Below are 23,717 nucleotides of genomic sequence, written 5' to 3'. Positions count from 1 at the left end.
CTTGGGGGAATGGGATGGTTGGGATGTATGGGAGCAGGGAAGTATATATCTTAATTAAGGGACTCATTTTAGGGTTGGCAAGAGCCTTGACTCTAGAGGGGGTTCCCAGGTGTCCATGGAGATGTCCCCAGCTAGTTCCTTGGGCAGCTGAGGAGAGGGAGCCTGAAATGGCCCGATCCTACAGCCATACTGATGAATATCTTGCATATCACCATAGAACCTTCATCTGGCGATGCATGGAGATAGAGACAGAGCTTCACAGTGTTTCTTAAACACACATACTTAGTTCCTGTGTAGAAGAGGCAACATACAGCTCATCCCCAAAGATAAGAAGAATAAAAGAATTTTGCACAGTGGTAGTTAAGGCACTAATAAAATATGCCAATGCACATAATTTAGGTGTTTTCCCACAATTAATATTCTTTGTCCATTCCCTGGCCAAGAAAGCAGATCCATGCCTTGCTTAGCCATCACCAGAGATTGCTCCCATAGATGATGGGAACAAATTAAGAGACCTAAAGCCAAACATTATGAAGGAAGTGAGAGACTTTGGAACACTTAGCCCTAAATGGGATGTGCCCATCAGTTCCTTCCCTCAGGGCTCAGGGTGCTCTGTGGAAGAGGAGACAGTAAAAGAGTAAGAGCCAGAGGGGATGGAGGACACTAAGAAAACAGGGCCCGCTATCAGCAGGATCAAAGCTCATATGAACTCACAGAGACTGAAGCAGCATGCACAGAGCCTGCATAGGTGTGGTCCACATGGAGGTCCTTGGAGCTGAAAGGAGAAATGGACACACAGCTCCTTTCCTAACCGGAAGCTATCTCCAATTGATAGTAACTTGCAAAGGAAACACTCAGTTTTCTCTAGAGGCATCTCACTGGGGAAACAAACTACTCTGAAGGGTAGGCTCCATGTCATGAAGGTAAATGACAAAGACAAAACAAACTCAGTAATATCTTTGTCTCATAATGCTGCCAGAGTTATTTTTTAACCATATAGGTCTTTTGCACATATATTATGACTATCAGTTTTGTGCTTTTCAGAATTCCTGGGTGAGTGAATGTGTGTGTCTCTCTGCCTATGTGTTTTTTTTTTTTTATGCTTTTTCTTAGGCTTCTTCTATTTTCTGGTTGTTTTGTTATATTTTGGCTTGTTTGTTTTGTTTTATCTTATTTTATTATTATTCCTTAGGTGCCTATGTTTTACTGAGAGACAGAATGGTGTAGATCTGGAAAGAAGGGGAGGTGAGGAGGAATTGGGAGGAAGAGGAGGAGGAAGGGAAACCTTAATCTGAATAAATTGTATGAAAATATCTATTTCAGGCACCAGCACGCAGGCAAGTCTGGGCGGCAGAGGCACCGGCGCGCAGGCAGGCCCGGGTGGCGGAGGCACCGACAGTCAGGCCCGGTAGGCAGGCTTAGGCGGCAGAAGCACCGGCGCACAGACAGTTCCAGGTGGCGGAGGCACCAGCAGGCAGGCCTAGGCGGCGGAAGCACCGGCGCGCAGGCAGGCCCGGGTGGCAGAGGCACCGGCAGTCAGGCCCGGCACAGGCCTAGGCGGCGGAAGCACCGGCGCGCAGGCAGGCCCAGGTGGCGGAGGCACCAGCAGGCAGGCCTAGGCGGCGGAAGCACCGGCGCACAGACAGTTCCGGCCGGCGGAGGCACCGGCAGGCAGGCCTAGGCGGCGGAAGCAACGGCGCGCAGGCAGGCCCAGGTGGCGGAGGCACCAGCACACAGGCAAGTCCGGGCGGCAGAGGCACCGGCGTGCAGGCAGACCCGGGTGGCGGAGGCACGGGCAGTCAGGCCAGGCAGGCAGGCCTAGGCAGCGGAAGCACCGGCGCACAGACAGGCCCGGGCAGCGAAGCACCAGCACGCAGGCAAGTCCGGGCGGCAGAGGCACCGGCGTGCAGGCAGGCCCGGGTGGCGGAGGCACCGACAGTCAGGCCCGGCAGGCAGGCCTAGGCGGCGGAAGCACCGGCGCGCAGGCAGGCCCAGGTGGCGGAGGCACTGGATGCAGGATAGTGCGGGCAAGAAACAGTGAAGCCTGCACTGAGAACAGATTGCCCCGCTACAATTAAATCAAACCCAATAGATAGCATCGGTAAGAGGAGATGGGCAGACGCCAAGGCAAGAATTCACCCAACAATCTGAAAAACAACATGAAAACACCAGAACCCAATGATCTTACAACACAAGGACTTGAACACCCTATCACAGGAGAAGAGGAAAAAACTGACTTTTTGAAAGCAATAGAGTCCCTTAAACAACATGTAAAAAACGCCCTCATAGAAATGGATGAGAAGTATAACAAAAAGTTTGAAGAAATGAGTAAATACGTAAATGATACCCTGGGAAGCCAAGAAAAAACGATCAAACAGGTAATGGAAACAGTCCAAGAATTGAAAACTGAAATGGAAGCAAGGAAGAAAACACAAACTGAGGACCAGCTGGATATGGCAAATATAGGTCAACGAGCAGAGACTACAGAAACAAGCATAATCAATAGAATACAAGAGATAGAAGAAAGAATCTCAGATTCTGAAGACAACATAGAGAAAATAAACGGACTGATCAAAGAAAACACCAAAACCAACAAATTCTCATCACAAAACATTCAGGAAATATGGGACACAATAAAAAGACCAAACCTAAGAATAATAGGGATAGAAGAAGGAGAAGAGGCACAGCTCAAAGGTCCAGAAAACATTTTTAACAAAATTATGGAAGAAAACTTCCCCAACATAAAGAAAGATATTCCTTTGAATATTCAAGAAGCATACAGAACACCAAACAGACTGGATCAAAAAAAAAACGTCCCCTCGCCATATAATAATCAAAACACAAAATATACAGATTAAAGAAAGAATATTAAGAGCTGCAAAGGAAAAAGGCCAAGTAACTTATAAAGGTAAACCGATCAGACTTACACCTGACTTCTCTATGGAAACCATGAAAGCCAGAAGGTCCTGGATAGAGGTACTACAGAAACTAAGAGACCATGGATGCAAACCCAAACTACTATACCCAGCCAAGCTATCGTTCACTATCAATGGAGAAAACAAGACATTCCAGGATAAGAACAAATTTAAACAATACGTTGCCACAAATCCAGCCCTACAGAAAGTAATAGAAGGAAAATCACAACCCAAGGAATCCAACATAGCCAACACTGCCTACAATAACCCAGGCATCTAGCAACCCTTCAACAGCACAACTCAAAGAAGGGAGACACACAAACTCTTCTACCAAAAGCAGTAAGAATAACCGGAGTTAACAACCACTGGTCATTAATATCACTTAATATTAATGGTCTCAATTCACCAATAAAAAGGCACAGGCTAAGAGATTGGATACGAAAACAGGATCCAACAGTCTGCTGTTTGCAAGAAACTCATCTCAACCACAAAGACAGGCATCTACTCAGAGTAAAGGGTTGGGAAAAGGTTTTTCAAGCAAATGGTCCTAAGAAAAAAGCAGGTGTGGCCATACTAATTTCTAACAAAACTGACTTCAAACTAAAATCAATCAGAAGAGATCGACAGGGACACTTTATACTCATAACAGGAACGATTCAGCAGGATGAAGTCTCAATCCTGAATATCTATGCCCCTAATATAAAAGCACCCACTTATGTAAAAGAAATATTGCTAAAACTCAAGGCAGACATCAAATCACACACACTAGTAGTAGGAGACTTCAACACACCTCTCTCACCAATGGACAGGTCAATCAGACAGAAAACTAATAGAGAATTAAGAGAATTGTTGGAGGTAATGAATCAAATGGACTTAACAGACATCTATAGAACACTCCACCCAAATAGGAAAGAATACACCTTCTTCTCTGCAGCTCATGGAACCTTCTCGAAAATTGACCACATACTTGGAAACAAAGGAAACCTCCACAGATACAAAAAAATATCAGTGTCCACCTGTGTCTTATCAGATCACCACGGATTAAAGTTAGAAGCCACCAACAAAGCTACCCCCAGAAAGCTGACAAACTCATGGAAACTGAACAGTCAACTACTGAACCACACCTGGGTCAAGGAAGAAATTAAGAAAGAAATTAAAGTCTTCCTTGACTGTAATGAAAACAAAGAGACAACATACTCAAACCTATGGGACACGATGAAAGCAGTGCTAAGAGGAAAGTTAATAGCACTAAGTGCCCACTTAAAGAAAACGGAGAAAGCATACATTGGGGACTTAACAGCACACCTGAAAGCTCTAGAAAAAAAAGAAGCAGACGCACCCAGGAGGAGTAGAAGACTGGAAATAATCAAACTGAGGGCAGAAATCAACAAAATAGAAACACAGAAAACAGTCCAAAGAATCAATGAAACAAAAAGTTGGTTCTTGGAGAAAATCAACAAGATTGACAAACCCCTATCCAAACTAATTAAACGACAGAGAGAGAACACGCAAATAAATAAGATCAGAAATGAAAAGGGGGACATAACCACAGACACAGAGGAAATTCAGAGAATCATTAGATCTTACTACAAAAGCCTGTATGCCACAAAACTGGAAAATGCAAAAGAAATGGACACTTTTTAAGATAAGTACCATATACCAAACCTAAACCAAGACCAGGTGAACGATCTAAATAGACCTGTTAGTCGCGAAGAATTAGAAACAGTTATCAAAAATCTCCCTTCCAAAAAAAGCCCAGGGCCAGATGGTTTCAATGCAGAATTCTACCAGAACTTCCAAGAAGAGCTAATACCTATACTTCTTAATGTATTTCACAATATAGAAACAGAAGAGTCATTGCCAAATTCCTTTTATGAAGCTACAGTTACCCTGATACCAAAACCACACAAAGACCCAACCAAGAAAGAGAATTACAGGCCTATCTCACTCATGAACATCGACGCAAAAATTCTCAATAAAATACTGGCAAACTGAATCCAAGAACACATTAGAAAAGTTATCCATTATGATCAAGTAGGCTTCATTCCAGAGATGCAGGGCTGGTTCAACATACGAAAATCTATCAATGTAATCATCCATATAAATAAACTGAAAGAAAAAAACCATATGATCATTTCATTAGATGCTGAAAAAGCATTCGACAAAATTCAACACTCCTTTATGATGAAGGTCTTGGAGAGATTAGGGATACAAGGGGCATACCTAAATATAATAAAAGCTATTTACAGCAAGCCGACAGCTAACATTAAATTAAATGGAGAAAAACTCAAAGCCATCCCACTAAAATCAGGAACACGACAAGGATGTCCACTCTCTCCATACCTCTTCAATATAGTGCTTGAAGTTCTAGCAATAGCAATAAGACAACATAAGGGGATCAAGGGGATCCATATTGGAAAGGAAGAAGTTAAGCTTTCATTATTTGCAGATGATATTATAGTATACATAAGCGACCCCAAAAACTCTACCAAAGAACTCCTACAGCTGATAAACACCTTTGGTAATGTGGCAGGATACAAAATCAACTCCAAAACATCAGTTGCCTTCCTATACACTAAGGATAAGGAAGCAGAGAGGGAAATCAGAGAAGCATCACCTTTCACAATAGCCACAAATAGCATAAAATACCTTGGGGTAACTCTGACCAAGGAAGTGAAAGATCTATTTGGCAAGAACTTTAAGTCTTTGAAGAAAGAAATTGAAGAGGACACCAGAAAATGGAAGGATCTCCCTTGCTCTTGGATTGGGAGGATCAACATAGTAAAAATGGCAATTCTACCAAAAGCAATCTATAGATTCAACGCAATCCCCATGAAAATCCCATCAAAATTCTTCACAGATCTGGAGAAGACAATAATCAACTTTATATGGAAAAACAAAAAACCCAGGATAGCCAAAACAATCTTATACAATAAAGGATTGTCTGGAGGCATTACCATCCCTGACTTCAAACTCTATTACAGAGCTACAGTACTGAAAACGGCTTGGTACTGGCATAAAAACAGAGAAGTCGACCAATGGAATAGAATAGAAGACCCTGACTTTAGCCCACAAACCTATGAACACCTGATTTTCGATAAAGGAGCTAAAAGTATACAATGGAAAAAAGAGAGCATCTTCAACAAATTGTGCTGGCAAAACTGGAAGTCAATCTGTAGAAGAATGAAAATAGATCCATATATATCACCATGCACAAAACTCAAGTCCAAATGGATTAAAGACCTCAATATCAGTCCAAACACACTGAACCTGATAGAAAAGAAAGTGGGAAGTACTCTACAACACATGGGCACAGGAGAACACTTCCTACGTATAACCCCAGCAGCACAAACACTAAGGACATCATTGAATAAATGGGACCTCCTGAGACTGAGAAGCTTCTGTAAAGCAAAGGACACTGTCACTAAGACAGAAAGGCAACCCACTGACTGGGAGAAGATTTTCACCAACCCCGCAACTGACAAAGGTCTGATATCCAAAATATACAAAGAACTCAAGAAATTAGACCGTAAAAGGTTAATCAATCCAATTATAAAATGGGGCACTGAGCTGAACAGAGACTTTTCAACAGAAGAAGTTCAAATGGCCAAAAGACACTTAAGATCATGCTCAACTTCCTTAGCAATCAGGGAAATGCAAATCAAGACAACATTAAGATACCATCTTACACGTGTCAGAATGGCTAAAATCAAAAACACCAATGATAGCCTCTGCTGGAGAGGTTGTGGAGAAAGGGGCACTCTCATCCATTGCTGGTGGGAATGCAAACTTGTGCAACCACTTTGGAAAGCAGTGTAGCGGTTTCTCAGGAAAGTCGGGTTCAATCTACCTCTTGACCCAGCAATACCACTATTGGGAATATACCCAAGAGATGCCCAAACATACAACAAAAGTATATGCTCAACTATGTTCATAGCAGCATTGTTTGTAATAGCCAGAACCTGGAAACAACGTAGATGTCCTTCAATGGAAGAATGGATGAAGAAAGTATGGAATATATACATATTAGAGTACTACTCAGCAGTAAAAAACAATGACTTCTTGAATTTTGCATACAAATGGACGGAAATTGAAAACACTATCCTGAATGAGGTAAGCCAGACCCCAAAAGAGGAACATGGGATGTACTCACTCATATTTGGTTTCTAGCCATAAATAAAGGACATTGAGACTATAATTCGTGACTCTAGAGAAGCTAAATAAGAAGGTGAACCCAAAGAAAAACATATAAGCATCCCCCTGAATATTAACCTTCATCAGGCGATGAAAGAAGACAGAGACAGAGACCAACATTGGAGCACTGGACTGAAGTCTCACGATCCAAAGGAGGAGCAGAAGGAGAGTGAGCACGAGCAAGGAACTCAGGACGGCGAGGGGTGCACCCACACACTGAGGCAATGGGGATGATCTATCGGGAACTCACCAAGGCAAGCTGGCCGGGGACTGAAAAAGCATGGGACAAAACCGGTCTCGCTGAACATAATGGATAATGAGGACTACTGAGAACTGAAGAACAATGGCAATGGGTTCTTTTTTTTTTTTTTTTTTTTTTTTTTTTTTTTTTTTTTGGTTTTTTTCGAGACAGGGTTTCTCTGTGGCTTTGGAGCCTGTCCTGGAACTAGCTCTGTAGACCAGGCTGGTCTCGAACTCACAGAGATCCGCCTGCCTCTGCCTCCCGAGTGCTGGGATTAAAGGCGTGCGCCACCACCGCCCGGCTGGCAATGGGTTCTTGATCCTATTGCACGTAATGGCTTTGTGGAAGCTCAGGTAGTTTGGATGCTCACCTTAATAGACCTGGATGGAGGTGGGTGGTCCTTGGACCTCCCACAGGGCAGAGAAACCTGCTTGCTCTTTGGGCTGAGGAGGGAGGAAGACTTGATTGGGGGAGGGGGAGGGAATGGGAGGTTGTGGCGGGGAAGAGGCAGAAATCTTTAATAAATTAATTAATTAATAAAAAAAAAGAAAATATCTATTTCATTGAAAATCTTTGTCTAGCCTATTATTTAAGTAACTATTCCTAAGTGCTACTTTGGGATTTCATATCTCTTCAATGATTCTCATGTTATGTGAAATCAGTATTAAATAAATGCACCCACTTTTATTCTATTGATCCAGCTCATGTTAATTTAATTCTCAGGCCTATCTGGGGCCCTGAGGAATGGACATGGTGTTTCCTGCCTTTACCAAGCCATCTGTCCTTGTTGTACAGTGTGGATTTTAAACTTGCTTTTCTCCTTTTCTGCTTAGCTCCTATTAGTCCCTGAAAAGCATTCCTGTAACTGCTTCTCTTTATGTTCACAAAATATCAAACTCACCAAATATTCTGAGTGCCTCTTTATACAAAGCACTACCATTAAGCCTCTAGCACCTGCACCTGATCCCAGCTTCCCAGGATGGATAGCAAAGATGTGAAGAAAAACTTGGTGCAAATAATTAGAAACAACAAAATGCTTTAAAGTCTTCAGCATTCCCTGAAGGAGAAATAACAGGCTATATGGAAATGAGGAGGAGTGGCCCCTAAGCTACATGGCAACTAAGGAAAGGCTGGCAAATCAGTCAAGGAAGGTTGAGGCAAGCAAAGCAAAACAAAACAAAACAGGATTTCAAATAAAGAGACAAACACATAGAATTACCTGGGGACAGAAGAGGGAATATAGTAGATTTTAGGAGCTGTAAGAAAGATCCACCAAGTATAGGACTGAAGATGCAGGTTCGGAACATGCCAGAGGCTGTGGACACTAGGGCAGGTATGAGTGCATTTTCCTCCACACAGCAGTTCATGCATGCCACTACCCAGCTGCAACTCCTTTGCCACACAGTGCAAGAAGTCCAAGCTGTTCCCTGAAAATCCCAGAGCCAAACACATTCCTCCCAGAAGCAGCAGACCTAGGACCAGCACAGCTGGAAGACAAAGCAATTGCTATGAGTGCACACTGCTGGTCCTTAGCAGGTACCTCATTCTCACTGACTGAATATAATAATAATATTTAATAATAATAATAGCAATTATTATTTGCTTATTTTGATACTTTCATTGTTTTTTTCCAGATCATTTCTTTTACCTTAGTTTGGGAGTTTTCTGTATGTGGGGATCTTGTTGAGTTGAGATATAATTGTTTCTTTTGAAACACAATGACTAAACACTGTATTATAGATATTATTAATTATATAAAATGGGAATCACATAATTACATTTCTAATTTTTGATAATTTTTGCAGAAGTGCTTGAAAAATAGAGAGAGATACAGTTGCAAAGATTTACAACTTTTTCTTAATAAACCCCAAATCAGCTATATGTGTTTAAATTCTCAATTGGCTGTTTTCTTTTCTTTTTTTTTAGTAAACAAATACTAAATTATAGCAATTTACTGCTGAAAAATAGCACAAAATATTTAGTATAGTTCAGCAATGTTCACTGAAATGTTTTTGTTGTGTCTGAACATTGAACTGCTTGCCAATTATGGCAGTTAACAAGGTTTTTCTTCAAATAGAGAAGAAGATTTATTCTCTCAACTTAGAATATATATGCTGGAATAAATCTCTGAGGGACAGCCGGGCGGTGGTGGCGCATGCCTTTAATCCCAGCACTCGGGAGGCAGAGGCAGGCAGATCTCTGTGAGTTCGAGGCCAGCCTGGTCTACAGAGCTAGTTCCAGGACAGGAACCAAAAGCTACGGAGAGACCCTGTCTCAACAGAAGAAATTCAAATGGCCAAAAGACACTTAAGGTCATGCTCAACCTCCTTAGCTATAAGGGAAATGCAAATTAAAACAACTTTGAGATACCATCTTACACGTGTCAGAATGGCTAAAATCAAAAACACCAATGATAGCCTTTGCTGGAGAGGTGGTGGAGTAAGGGGCACACTCATTCATTGCTGGTGGGAACGCAAACTTGTGCAACCACTTTGGAAATCAGTGTGGCGATTTCTCAGGAAATTTGGGATCAACCTACCCCAAGATCCAGTAATACCACTCTTGGGAATATACCCAAGAGATGCCCTATCATATGACAAAAGTATCAGTTCAACTATGTTCATAGCAGCATTGTTTGTAATAGCCAGAACCTGGAAACAACCTAGATGCCCTTCAATGGAAGAATGGATGAAGAAAGTGTGGAATACATACATATTAGAGTACTACTCAGTGGTAAAAAACAATGACTTCTCGAATTTTGCATGTAAATGGATGGAAATAGAAAACACTATCCTGAGTGAGATATCCCAGACCCAAAAAGAGGAACATGGGATGTACTCACTCATAATTGGTTTCTAACCATAAATAAAGGACATTGAGCATATAATTTGTGATCTAGAGAAGCTAAATAAGAAAGTGAACCCAAAGAAAAACGTATAGTAGACAAGATTGCCAGGCAAAAACTGGGAACTTGCGGGTGAGGTGGCATGGGGCTAAGGGGAAATGGGGTGAGAAACATGAGAAGGGGAGGATGGGAGGAGCTTGGGGGAATGGGATGGTTAGGATATAGGAAGGGTGGATACGGGAGCAGCGAAATATATATCCTAACTAAAAGGAACCATCTTAGGGTTGGCAAGAGACTTGACTCTAGAGGGGCTCGCAGGTGTCCAGGGAGATGTCCCCAGCTGGTACCTTGGGCAACTGAGGAGAGGGAACCTGAAATGACCCTATCCTATACTTTTGAATATCTTGCATATCACCTTAGAACCTTCATCTGGTGATTGATCGAGAAAGAGACAGAGACCCAATTTGGAGCAATCAACTGAGCCCTTAAGGTCCAAATGAGGAGCAGAAGGAGGGAGAACATGAGCAAGGAAATCAGGACCACGAGGGGTGCACCCACCCACTGTGACAGTGGAACTGATCTATTGGGAGTCCACCAAGGTCAGCTGGACTGGGACTGAATAAGCATGGGTTGAAACTGGATTCTCTGAACATGGCAGACAATGAAGGCTGATGAGAAGCCAAGGACAATGGCACTAGGTTTTGATCCTAATACATGAACTGGCTTTGTGGGAGCTTAGCCTGTTTGGATGCTCACCTTCCTGGACCTAGATAGAAGTGGGAGGACCTTGGTCTTCCCACAGGACAGGGAATTTGGACTGCTCTTCAATATCAAGAGGGAGGGGGAATGGAGTGGGGGGGAGGAGAAGAGGAGTGGGGATAGGGGGAGGGGAGTGGGGGGAGGGGCAATATGTGGGAGGAGGGGGAGGGAAATGGGAAATGGGGAGGAGGTGGAAATTTTAATTTAAAAAGAATAAAAATAAATAAATAAAAAATAATAATAATAAAATGACATGACCAGAACACACACACACACACACACACACACACACACACACACACACACACACACACACACACACAAATCTCTGAGGGACCCCATTGCTAAAGAATAAGTTCTTGTTAGAGTTGCTTCTCCCACACCATGCCTTCTGCCCGATGGTTATTGGGTACTCTGAATAAACAACCCAATGGATCAAGCCCAGTCCTCATTCTACATAGCAGACAGCGAACCCTCGTCCTCTCTTGCCAACCCATGTGTGGTAAAATAGATTCTGAGAGTGAAGTTGGCTGATGGTGGAAAAGGATGAGAAATCCTTCATAACTTTCCCTCTCTGTTGCAAAGGGTAAAAGGTACTGGTGGCAGCAATGCCATCAAGGAAGCCTTGTGAAGACAAAGCCACACAGCATGTGAATGTAAATCAAGCAGAGTAAGGACCTGTCTGAGGCGTGCTTGCAGGCTTCCTTTCTGCAGTAGACTAATGATAGCAGATTAGCAAGCATTTGCTGATACTTGTGCTATCAAAAGCATTCTAATATCCAAGGGTGTTTCCTTGGTGTAAAATTATACAACTAATAATACATATTGGCTTAACTTATTGCCCTTGTCAGGCCAAACAATAAAAATTTATCATTCAATGCTTCAGTTGTAATTTTCTAGATGTTAATTTAAAGAAAGACCTAAAACAAATTTCTTACTACTTCAACAGGTAATGAAAGTATAAGAAATGTAGGCTGTGTACTAACTAATTTAATTGAACATTTGTGTGATGGATGAAAATCATTAAAGAATACACAAATGCAAATCAGTAGAAGCCTTGTCTAGCTAAAATACAATAAAAGCAGTATTTTAATTTCATTACATAAACTTTGCAATGATGGCTCATGTGCCAAACCAAGACCATATCTGTTTTGTATACACAAGACACAACATTTAAACCAAAATATTACAAAACATGCAGAGTTCTAACTGGCAATAGTATGTGAGAAATGATGATGTGTTGATTACTTTACGCTGGCAAAAATATCTGTTTGGATTACATGTGGTCCAGTTCACTTATTTATAGTTCTAAGCTATCAATATTTGTGGTCTCTTATCTATGCACACTCATTTATTTGTTTATCTAGCTCAGTTCAGATTTATGTGATACACAAGAAAAAAAAAGGTGAAAACTCAAAAGTAACAACACAGAAATAAATAAATACACATGGTCTTTTGCATCTTGACTAGCAGACCTTCCTTTCTGATAGGGACCCATCTTACCTGCAACTCTTTTTCTTCTATCTTCCTTTGGAGCACTTGAAGACACTTGGTAAAATCAGTATGATCTTGGTCAGGAGTTGAAATAAGATCACAGCCCTACATGTTGAAGAGAGAAAGTTAAGAATTAGCTATGATAGCCGGGCGATGGTGGCGCACGCCTTTAATCCCAGCACTCGGGAGGCAGAGGCAGGCGGATCTCTGTGAGTTGGAGACCAGCCTGGTCTACAGAGCTAGTTCCAGGACAGGCTCCAAAGCCACAGAGAAACCCTGTCTCGAAAAACAAAAAAAAAAAAAAAAAAAAAAAGAATTAGCTATGACTTCAGCACATGATCAAAAGGACAAGCTTTGAAAGTAAGGACATGTTGTAGAAGTAAAGATAAGCTATCATTAGATAAATCCTACAAGGCTAGTACTACTCCCCCATTAGAATCAGCATCATTATCTTTCATTATCTTTCTATCTTTTTTCTTTCACATAAAGGGACACACCAGGAATGAAGTTACAATTATAAGATGATTATATCAATCATTTTCCCTAAGGAAAGTACATATTTAAACATGTAATCAGTCCTGCAGAAATACCGATGTGATAACATTCAAGATTAACATAAGTACTTTGTATTAATAAAATAAACTATATTCACAGTGAAATTACCTAAATTAAAATGAAAGTATTTCTTTAAAAACTCTACTTTCTTTAAGCAGACTTTATCATTTGAGTTACATGAATGGAAAAACTAGAGGTTACATTTTATACTTTAGGTAAAATCTGGTTAGCTGTCCTAAAAGATTCCTTTAAAGTCCTGCTTCCCCAGATGAGTAGCAGCACAAAGAGCTTCCCTTGTGCAGACATGTGTCTTGATTTATCCTTGAGACATTATGGAGTACGTTATAACTTCTTTGCCTTCTTTATAACTTCTCGTCATCTTCAGGACACTGAAGCCTATTTCAGAGGACAAAGCCAGAAGAGCGCAGTTCTTCATCTCTTGTGAATGTAGATGGATAAAGTACCTGAGGTTCTGAAAAGATATCTTCTTTCCCAAAGTCATACAGAGTAAAGGTGTATAAAACAAGACCGGGATGGATCTCTATACTTCTTAATTCAGGAATGAAACAATTCTTGGACTCTTGACAAGCAGCTGAGTAAGGGAAAGTTTAACATAACCGGGTGTATAGAGTTGCCATTCAAAGAGTTTTCAAGGATACAAAAACACCCATATGGACTTCTAAATTATTCTAAGAACCATCTCAGTAGATTTAAGGCTTCTTCTTTTACCTCAAGGTCTCTTTTAATGTGTCAAGCTCAAACTGTGCGTTATTCATTTATGACTTCCTTACAATGAAGTGACCAGTGAAAAAAATTAATTTCTCACCATTCAGAAATATATGATGCTCTAAAAGACACATATGTCATCTTTACAAGATCAAAGTCATAATTTCCTGACCCTAGAAGAACATTGAAATTTTCTATAATCACCAAGCAAGGGCATGAACTAAAGGCTGATCTAAAGCTAACAGTCTTAAAAAGAAAGACATATGCGAGTCACTTAGCGATATTAATAAAGTGACTGATAAGGCTGTCACCAACTACCATTATATGGAGAACTCCCTGAGGGTAGGAATTATGTTTCTTTCTGAACTGTTTCCCATTATGGCACCTGTCTGCTACACAGTAAGTATCTAATAAATATTTTCATGATGTTTATTTTTTGAAATCTAGGAACATATTATATCAAATATGTTAAATGTAAGATATTTATATATCTTTATAGAAATTTGTATTGGCAGTAGACTGAGGCAGCATCTTCTTGCTAACCATACCACACTTAAGAACTGAGATTTGTCTTTCTTTTTTAAATACTGACAATAGAACAATTACAAAGGAAAGAAACCTCAACAGGCAAATCCAAACAGCAATAGATGAGTCATGGACCAGTATACCTTCCAGGCTATCCTCACACAATTACCAGACAGCGACAGAGAAAATGCCAATTCGGTAGAATAAAATCTAGAGTCACTACAATATCTTACAGATTAAAGGAAACCACAATTGACCTGACAACTCTTAGCTATACAGTAATATTCAGCGAGGGCATGAATACAAGCATTATGGTTATTGCCATGAAGAGGGACATGTTTATATCCATCTGAAAACAAAATGTCTTGTAATATTTCTTGAATCAGCTCAATGAGAATGGTATTTATTATTATTAAAACTATCTCTGAAAGTTGAAAACACAGTGAATGAATTACCCAGGGCTAATGAAGTCATGCATTTTAAAGACAAACCACTTCAATAACCACCATAATTTCTAACTATACTCTAAATATTTATCCTTATACACACAGATAAGTGTTGTTTTCCTCTTACATCAAAGGAACTTCCTTTCGCAACAGATGGAGACCATTACAGAGAGCACAACTGATCAAAACACAGAGAACAAGATACTACGATGCCTAGTTCAAAATGATACATCTACAACACAACTCCTGCATGTAAAGCTCAGGGATCTTTGCAGAAGAGGAGAGGGAAATATCGTAAGAGCCACAGAAGTAGGAAGTTTGCTGTGACATGTGCGTCTCGTCTCATAGAAATGTCAGAGAAGCTACAAACAGGAAATCTCATTAACAAGGCGGCCTTACCAAGGCCCAAATAATGGTGACACCGCTAGAAATGCTCATATAGAAGAGGAAATCTCAAGGGGCCTCAACCCTAGACAAAAAACCATGGGCAACAGGGGGATACTGAGAACAGGAGAAAGTCTTACCCAGGGAAAAGCTTTCCAAACCATTATCCAGTACTGAGTGGTCAGTCCTGAAATCATATACGTACAGAAATGGAACAGGTTATATTTATATAGCTGGGAATATACATATATATATATGCATATACACACATATGTATAAATATGAGGACAATTAAAAAAAGATTATAAATTCAAGAGAGAACAAGGCATATGCTTGCCTGGTAGGGTTTGGAGAGAAAAGAGAAGGCGAACAAGATATAATTCTTATCATTTAACATGTAGAAATTTATGTAATTCAATTTTATTAAGTTCCCTTTATAAATAGGCTTCTTTCTCAAGCTGGATTGTGATTTTTGATATTATATTCCATTAATTGCAGTTTACAATGACTTAAAACAAAAACATCTGGACTGATGACAAAATGTTCAGTATCTGTTGATGTTAAGGTTATTTTAATTTTGTTCTAACCTAAAAACAATCTTTTGAAGATGTGGAATCACATACCCACATGAATTATCCTAAAGAACACAAGCAGCAGAGGAAAGGCGAGGTGTTATGAAGTTAGAGAAACCACGTTACAAATTCTGTTCTAGTTTTTCAGTTGACAATAATCATATTCATCAAGCATCTCTCATCCTATAAACAAAAGCAAGATAAAGTTACATAAACATAATTATAAGTTACCAATCAACTACTCCTTTTAGGTCTCTATGTGTCATGTGTGTGCAGCTCTGTTAAAGAATGCTGTATAGTATCTGTGGTGGGGGAGGGATAATAGCTCACTACCAGAGTGCTTGCCTAACATGCAGGAAACCTAGTGTTTGATCCTAAGCACTGAAAAATTAAAACATACAATTATTATCTTTATCATATGTGAAGAAGAAGGGGTCTACCAGATACTATAAACATAGTCTAGCAGGATTAAACACGAACACTATGTCTAGTATCATATAAAATATAAATTTAATTTGATTACTCATGAGAAAGAGAAACAGAAAGATAGACTCCATATCTTCTCCTTGCCATTCAGGAAAAACTCCTAGAAAAGCTTGCTTAGGTTTAATGTGCATCTGAAGAAAGTCATTTTCAGTTCATTTTTAAATCACAGCTTTTCTTTTGACAGGTAGTGTGAAATAGTAGTTTTATCTGAAATAGTATTTTGGCTTTTGCACCAAGCCACATTCTCTATAAAATGACCTCATCAGGAAGCCCTGTACCGGGGAAATAATCATGCCTCTACTAATATCAAACTTGCCCTTTTGCAGGCTTGGATCTGTTCAGTATGACAGGCTTCCAAGTAGGATCACTAGATCAGAAGTCAAAAAACATTTTGAAAAATTCTTTACAAAAGTATCTTACAAGGAAGGTGGTCCTTGGACTTCCCACAGGGCAGGGAACCCGGCTTACTCTTAGGGATGATGAGGGAGGGGGACCTGATGGGGGAGGGGGAGGGAAATGGGAGGTGGTGGCGGGGAGAAAGCAGAAATCTTTAATAAATAAATAAATAAATAAATAAACGTAAAAGGTAAAAAAAGTATCTTACATTTTATAACATGCTACATATAGATGGGTATTATAAAACATTATATATTTTATAATTCATGTATAGAGTTATGTGTAATGTTTCCATGCAAAAACTACCTTAAGGGTCTACATTATTTACAATCTCTCTGTGTGTGTGTGTATGCATGTGTGTGTAGAAAAAGAGAGAGACAGTGAGACAGAGAGAGACAAAGAAATACACAGAAAGTAACATAGAAAAAAACAAAGATCCTCAAGCTTAGGAAAGTAATTAATGCCCCCTTCCAGTCAATGACACTCTATATGAAATTTGAAAATATTAATACGAAACGCATCCAAAACAATGAAGAGCCAAAATAACCAAGGGACATTTTTGAAGTAAGATGGCTGACTGAACTTGCCTTTCCTCAGATTTAAAGTAATTAAAAACAAAAATGTTGGCAAACTTAAAGGAGGACAAGTACCCCCAGGGCAGAGGTAGCCATCTGTATGGTGCAGAGCTTTCCTCTATGAATATGACTGGTACCCAGCAATATGGAATATGCACCTGTTTGGATGAACAGTCTTGAAGAACTGGAGAAAGAGTATATGCACATGCACATTTGGAAACTGAACACCAGACAAGAAATAGAGTTAGGAAAGTGACCAGAATTTGGGATAGGTGATCTCTTAAATGAAATAAAAAATTACCCATTTTACTCAAAATTAATAACCAATAAACCTAAAATGAGAAAGAAACATCCAAACACTAGGAGACAGTTTCTACCTACAAAGGGTAGGTTTACTATCCAGAAGAAGGAATGGCTAAGGATTGATAAAGAATAAGTAAAGACATGAAAAAATGGGAAACTATTTTGATAAACATGTTAGACAACAGGAAATAAGTCAAATCAATAATATAAAAAGATACTGTGTTTTTTATCAGAAAAATGAAAACAAAGATCACATTGGTACACATCTCCTACACTCATGAACAAAAATAAAGTAACTGCATAATCAAACATCTTAACATTCTGATGGTTAAAAAGAATGAACACACATAGAAGCACAGATGTATCATATGTTCATGAGCTACAGACCCACAGACAAGTAACTGCATACAGTCCTACAGAGAACTGTTCTAGAACACTGTGGATACCACACCCCACAAGGCTCCACATATGACGTGGAATGGAGCAGCATTAGAATATGACCTATGCACACCCTCCCACAGACATGAAACTGTCTTTATTTCCTGCAGTAAATCCCACATAAGCAGCTGTTATGCAGAAATCTTAATGTTAAATGGTAAGGTAAAAGTCTATATGTGCTCTTTATGGATGGGATTCTTTTCTTCTGAACTGCCTTTCAATTCTTGATTGTTTGAATCCCTCAATGCAGAACCTACTCATGCTTATGGTAACTAGTTATATTAATTATAATGTTGAATTAACAATTTTTGTTAAAGTACAAAAAGATATAAGGCATTATAATGACTTAGATTTAGCAATGAAACAAAGCTACCTTGAATTTTATAGGCAAATATACTTAAGTTGAGTGGTAATTACATGTTTATTACTTTTCCTAGTTTTACACCTCATGCATATGATACAATGATTTTGAAATTACCTATAACTTCTTACTAAGCAAGGGCAGAAAAGTAGGGTAGGTTAACTTTTCTAGTGCTAGTGGCTAAAACAATCATTAATACTGATCAAACTCAGCCTTTTTCCATCCTGCCCATTAAAATAGTTCAATCCTACAGTGACAGGAAATTTATGTCTAATATATTTGAAATCTGAACAATTCTATTAAAAATATACCACATTACTATGTCAAGTTAGAATATATCACCACTTATTGTCTTATAACTGGTCTTAGTTGTACTCTATAAAATTAAAAACATTTGCCTAGAATTTTATTTTCTGGTATGCATTCCACTGACACTGATTGTTAAGTCATTTAAGACAGAATATCAAATAATAAAAATTGTCCTCCTCAGCTTCAGAGTGCTCAGATATGAGAGAGATGTGTTTGCTCCCTGGCTTCATTGTGATCTAAGGACAACAGTGATGAGGGCAGGTGAATACAACACCCTTCTTGAGGACCTCGGGGTTCTTACTGGGCCAGGGTATCTGAAAGCAAGACCCACAGTGAATGCCTGAACATACGAATAATACCAAGTGCAACATACACTATATTTGCCTGTATATACTCTTGTTATATTTCTTCTGTGGGGGAGAAGTAAAGCAATGTCTGAACGTTTTCCCAAGGCCCTGCCAAAGTTCACATCAGGGAATCAATGATGTTATTGGGCTTTCTTGCAGAACATAGGTGAGGAGTTACTTACAAGGGTGTGAGCACCTCCCTAGCCCTACAACTGACTGCACCTAGAAAGTGTCACTCAGCAGGGAAGAGGGCTTCTATTGTAGTAACATTGATGGAGTATTTTTTCTTGTTTTCCCCACTACTGTGTACTTCAGCCCTTCCCCCAGGCCACAGGCAGCATTGCAGGTGGCAGGGATCATGTGGATACTCAGGGGAGAATCTTCTGCCCTACACTCATCACCAGCCAGCTGGGATGATCTTGTACAAGGGGGCACAGATGAACACCCCAAGAAAGAGGCTGCTTGGCTTGGAGGACAGTCACACAAAACACCCATATATACCTATAATAAAGTTTGACTTATAACTTCAGCATAAGATAAATTAGAAATATGGCCAACAACAACAGACTTTAAGAGCATCAAGTCCCTGTCATTCTCAACATTCCACTGTTATGGCTTCACATTTTTCACTGTGACACTGTGAAAAGACACAAAGCCTGTCTGCCACCTGTGTGGTATGATGTGATAAGATGAATAAAGATGAATGTCAAGTATGGTGAACAAGGATTAGGTGCCTATAGAAGGGCTGCTTGCATATGAACACCCCAGGAGCCGCCATGCTGAGTTGGCAACCAGTTCACCTATAGCAGATAAAATATATAGTGAGGATACACTGGAAAAAGGCCCACACACGACAAATCCAGATGTTGTAAGACTTGGTGATGCTACTTATCTTTTCATCTTTTTTTTTATGTTGGCAATGCACACACATGCATGGCCAGCCCATATATGGCAGTTCTGTTGAACTTGTCCATATTGGGTTTCATGGTCTAACTTGATGAGGACCACTGGCCAGGTTTCTTCCCCAAGAGAGCACCAGATCTCATTACAGGTGGTTGTGAGCCACCATGTGGTTGCTGGGAATTGAACTCAGGACCTTTGGAAGAGCAGGCAGTATTCTTAACTGCTGAGCCATCTCTCCATCCCTTATGCTATTTAATTTAAAACTTTGGCATTTTAAAAAAAAAATTTCTAGGGATTTTCATTTAATATGCTGGGACCTCAATTGACTTTAACTGAGTCTACAGAAAATAGAACCACAGGGAAAGGAGACGCACTATATTCTACAAGGCAAGTTCTCAACAAAAAATAGGTAAAATGAAAATATATGTAAAAAATAACATTCTGCCTAAACCAGACATTTTATTAAGAAAATGCCATAAAGGATTAAATATTATAAACCGTTTTAAATATTAGGGTGCAATATTTACAAAAAGAAAATAATTCCTCAGGATGATTTATGTTAAAATGACAAAGAACAATACAAGAAAGTTTTTATATTTTCTCATTCAAATAGCATGGATCATAGCCTTATCAGAAAAGCACTTGTTCTCAAATGTCTACATAAGAAAAAATAATATGCAAATGCACTCAAAGAGACTTATACAACATCATATAAGTGATGAAGTTATAGAACATAGATAAATCATGCCATAAAAGCTATAGTTTAAGATGAATTGGAACTCAAGACAAGTAAGAACTTAGAAAAATGGCAACAATGACTATAAATATTTCATGAAGGTTCTACACAAGAGATCACTCACATAAAATTATAGGTAAAACTATGCCATGAGGTATTAGGTATTAAATAAATGTAAAGCTTTAAATCATCAACAACAGTTGTCACTAGAACATATTAGTTATCTAAATCTGCTGAATTAATAAGTTAAGAAATATGGGAAGAAATATGAAAATTTAAGGCTCTAAAGTAATAGGAAGTAAAGAATACAGAAAATGTATGTGTTAGTAATTAATCAGAGTAGTTGCTCAAAAAAAGAATGATATGAAAAAATGGCTGGGGATATGTCACTTCTATAATTCCCCTATAAACCATCACCACCAACATCTCTGTAACCATCAACTGCAACAACAACAAAGCAATAGCCATAACCACCATTACTTCCCAACCATCACCCTCACCACCATGACCACCATCATCACAACTTCCAACACCACTGCCATTTATAGTACCATTGCTGCCATCACCATTTCAACTATCACAGCCATCTCCACCATGACCACCACCATCACCAATGACACCTCCATTACTATGATCACCACCACCCCTACCACCATCATCCCGCCACTATCATCATCCCCATCATGTCTTGTCTATCACCATGAAGTGTATGTTGCTGTGAATAAGCCCTATGAATCTGCTATACAGACACAAAGTAAATACAATTTTCATTTCCTTAAACTTTACGTTCCCTCATTCAAAAAATTCCAAAATCCTCAAATTGCCATGGTTCACTTAAGCATACCATATAACTCAACACCAATGGCACTGCAGATTTGGTTCTTAATTATTAAAGGGACTTATTTCTTTTCTACAGATAACCTTCCAGACTGCTGTCATTTTATACGGGCTCTCTTCTAGCATTCCTCTGTGAACTATGCAGAGAAGAGTGCTCATGTCAGAAAGTTGTCCCTAAAACAGAATATTTAATACATGAAAACTCTTCATAACTAACTCCTTTTCTTCCTTGGACTCTGTTAAAACTTCTTCAAGAGGCTGTTCCGCCATACCATCCTATTTAATAATATGAGCTCTTTTTTATTGATTTTTATTGAACTCTACATTTTTCTCTGCACTTCTTCCTGCTTATCTCCTCCAGTAGTTCTTAGGTTTCCCTTAGACAATCAGGGCAGACCTGTTAGTGGGATCTCTAGAATTCCCTTACCCTGTTCAAAACTTCCAGCTTTCCAGCTTCTCTAGAAGGCCTACCATATCTTAACATTCTCTGTGCTACTTAGGGTCCCTTCATACTATAAGGTCCTTTCTGTGGAGGTAGAGTGATTTCACTGTTGTTCACTGCTGTTGTGTTCACTGCTGCATCCATGGTCCTTGAGTAGCACACAGTAAGGACCCTGTGTTCCCAACAGTGCATATACTCTCCCTAGGTGGGAGAATGTTGCTGGAGGTAAAAGATTTGATGCTCCTCCAATTATGTGTTCTGTACTAATGTTTTTAGAATTTTCAATGATAGAATATTTGTTGATCTTCGGGCAGGCAGGCAACTAAGTCTCCTAAAAGGCTCATTCAATAGACGATATACAAATCAAAAAGAGTATTAGTTTGTTAAGCTTAACATTCTTCAAACAGACTAAAGCTTATCAATGAGAGCAATGTTTCAAGTTTAAAATGAAATAGGTTACAGTTTACTCTCAGATTCATTAGTACTTCTGGTTCATTACATGTTAACACTGAGTCCAGAACAACTCCTGGTATCTTCCCTACTCCCAGACCCAAGTTGCTCTTATATCACCGCTGAAAGTATTTAGTCAATGTATGTTAAAATTACAATACAAAATGATTAGTCATAATGAAATACGAAGATCTGGCCTCTCTAACTCCCACCTCCCATTCTTCAGGTTCCTGACATAAATCCTTTGCTAAAACTGGTTTGGATATTATTTCCTTTTAATTTTGTTTTATCTTTTGGTTTTTCAAGACAAGGTTTCTCTGTGTGGCCCCGGCTATCCTGGAGCTCATTCTGTAAACAAGGTTGGCCTCAGATTCGGAGATCTGCCTCCTTTTGCCGCCTGAAGGCTGGAAGTAAAGGTATGCACCACCACACCTGATTTGCTTATTTTTAATGAGAGAAAATAAAAAGAAGTTAAAAAAAAAAAGAAGAGAAAAAGATGCCATTCATCCTTGCCTGGACTTTCTCAGACATGCAATTTGATACTGATGAGATGCCAGAACTTAAAATATACTAAGGATTTAGAGATGACCATATGCCATAGTTCCAACTAACAGGAGCCAAGAACTGCCTTATGTGATCAAGAACCAGTGGAAAGCCTTCTGTTTCACAGCAGAACATGTGCTGAGAGCTGCCAGCCTGCAGCTTGATTGCCAGAGTCCAGTATGCTCCCTGAGCAGTAAGCTGCCTCTGAGCAAGCCAGTCAGAAGCAGAAGACTCCAGCATCGGAGATCATTCCAGGAGCCCAACTGTGCCTCAACTGAAGCTGGGCACATCTCTGCCATTTTCAGTGATAGCACACAACAAAAGATTTCTACTTTGTGCTGCTCTGGCATGTTGTTTTCCATTACTTCTAATATAAGAATTATCACAGCACCTTCCCACAGAGGAAGGAAACACTATGGTTTCAGGCATAACACAGTGGAAAAACAATATCTTTCATTTGTTTTGCCTACATCTAGAACCAAAAACTGTACAAGATAAGTTATTCTTTGGCTTTGTGTCTGTCATGTTCAGGTTAATACTTAGGGATTTAAAATATAAGAACTTGAATATTATGAGCATTTTGTAATCAGGGAAAGATAAATAATGTATAGGGTGTGGGCACAGAGAATACACAGGCAAAGACCTTAAAGATAAACCAGTCTATTATTCAAAAAACATTCTCTGTCAACTTGAAGAATGACTTATGCTAATAAAATACTGTCACTATAATGATATGTAACATTAGTGGGTCAGAAAACAACAGAAAGAAGTTCATAATAGCACCTATAATCTTAACATGAAAAGCAAAGTATTAACCTCTTAGTATTTTATTCTAACCCCAGAGTTCCTTAAAGTCCTTGGACATAAAGGTTTAGCAGAAATACCTGTATATTAAATGAAAAGGCAAAGTTTCCTTGTTACAACACACACACACA

The 23,717-nt window shown here is 39.4% G+C and overlaps 1 protein-coding gene across 3 annotated transcripts in view; it reads right to left on the bottom strand.

The window, feature by feature from the left end:
• Tpk1 (thiamin pyrophosphokinase 1) overlaps positions 1–23,717 on the bottom strand; it is a 325,255-nt gene that overhangs the window by 145,935 nt on the left and 155,603 nt on the right. For all 3 annotated transcript variants that reach the window (XM_057790101.1, XM_057790118.1, XM_057790110.1), the window contains one exon: positions 12,458–12,553. In XM_057790101.1, coding sequence (XP_057646084.1) covers positions 12,458–12,553 — 96 coding nt within the window. The remainder of the gene's footprint in view (positions 1–12,457; positions 12,554–23,717) is intronic.

Source organism: Chionomys nivalis, chromosome 1 (genome assembly GCF_950005125.1).
Source record: "Chionomys nivalis chromosome 1, mChiNiv1.1, whole genome shotgun sequence".
Taxonomy (NCBI): domain Eukaryota; kingdom Metazoa; phylum Chordata; class Mammalia; order Rodentia; family Cricetidae; genus Chionomys; species Chionomys nivalis.
This window is presented reverse-complemented; position numbering and strand designations above follow the sequence as displayed.